The sequence below is a fragment of the Myotis davidii genome, unplaced genomic scaffold (genome assembly GCF_000327345.1).
Source record: "Myotis davidii unplaced genomic scaffold, ASM32734v1 scaffold764, whole genome shotgun sequence".
Lineage (NCBI taxonomy): Eukaryota > Metazoa > Chordata > Mammalia > Chiroptera > Vespertilionidae > Myotis > Myotis davidii.
Genome location: NW_006294865.1, coordinates 27,988 through 28,214, shown reverse-complemented (window position 1 = coordinate 28,214; position 227 = coordinate 27,988). Strand labels below are relative to the sequence as shown.

Here is a 227-nt window from a genome sequence, read left to right as displayed (position 1 = left end):
TCCTCCACAACCACCTCCAGGGCCTGAGATGGAGGAGTGAGGCCCCACATACAAGAGCAGTTCAAAGTAGCTGTCCAAGAACGAGATCCAGATGAACAGACGGCGCCTCCAGAAGCACCACAGCTGCGGGAGGAAGGACAGGCGTGGGAAACGCTCTCCAGGCCACACACAACCCTCCCCCGACCCCCCAGGCCCTGGCAGGGCTCCCACCTGCCCCTGCCTTCTCC

At 63.0% G+C, this 227-nt stretch overlaps 1 protein-coding gene across 1 annotated transcript in view; it reads right to left on the bottom strand.

The window, feature by feature from the left end:
• Positions 1-227, bottom strand: part of TRPV2 (transient receptor potential cation channel subfamily V member 2) — a 24,450-nt gene that overhangs the window by 8,370 nt on the left and 15,853 nt on the right. Inside the window, exon 6 of the mRNA XM_015567611.1 lies at positions 15-153. Coding sequence (XP_015423097.1) covers positions 15-153 — 139 coding nt within the window. The remainder of the gene's footprint in view (positions 1-14; positions 154-227) is intronic.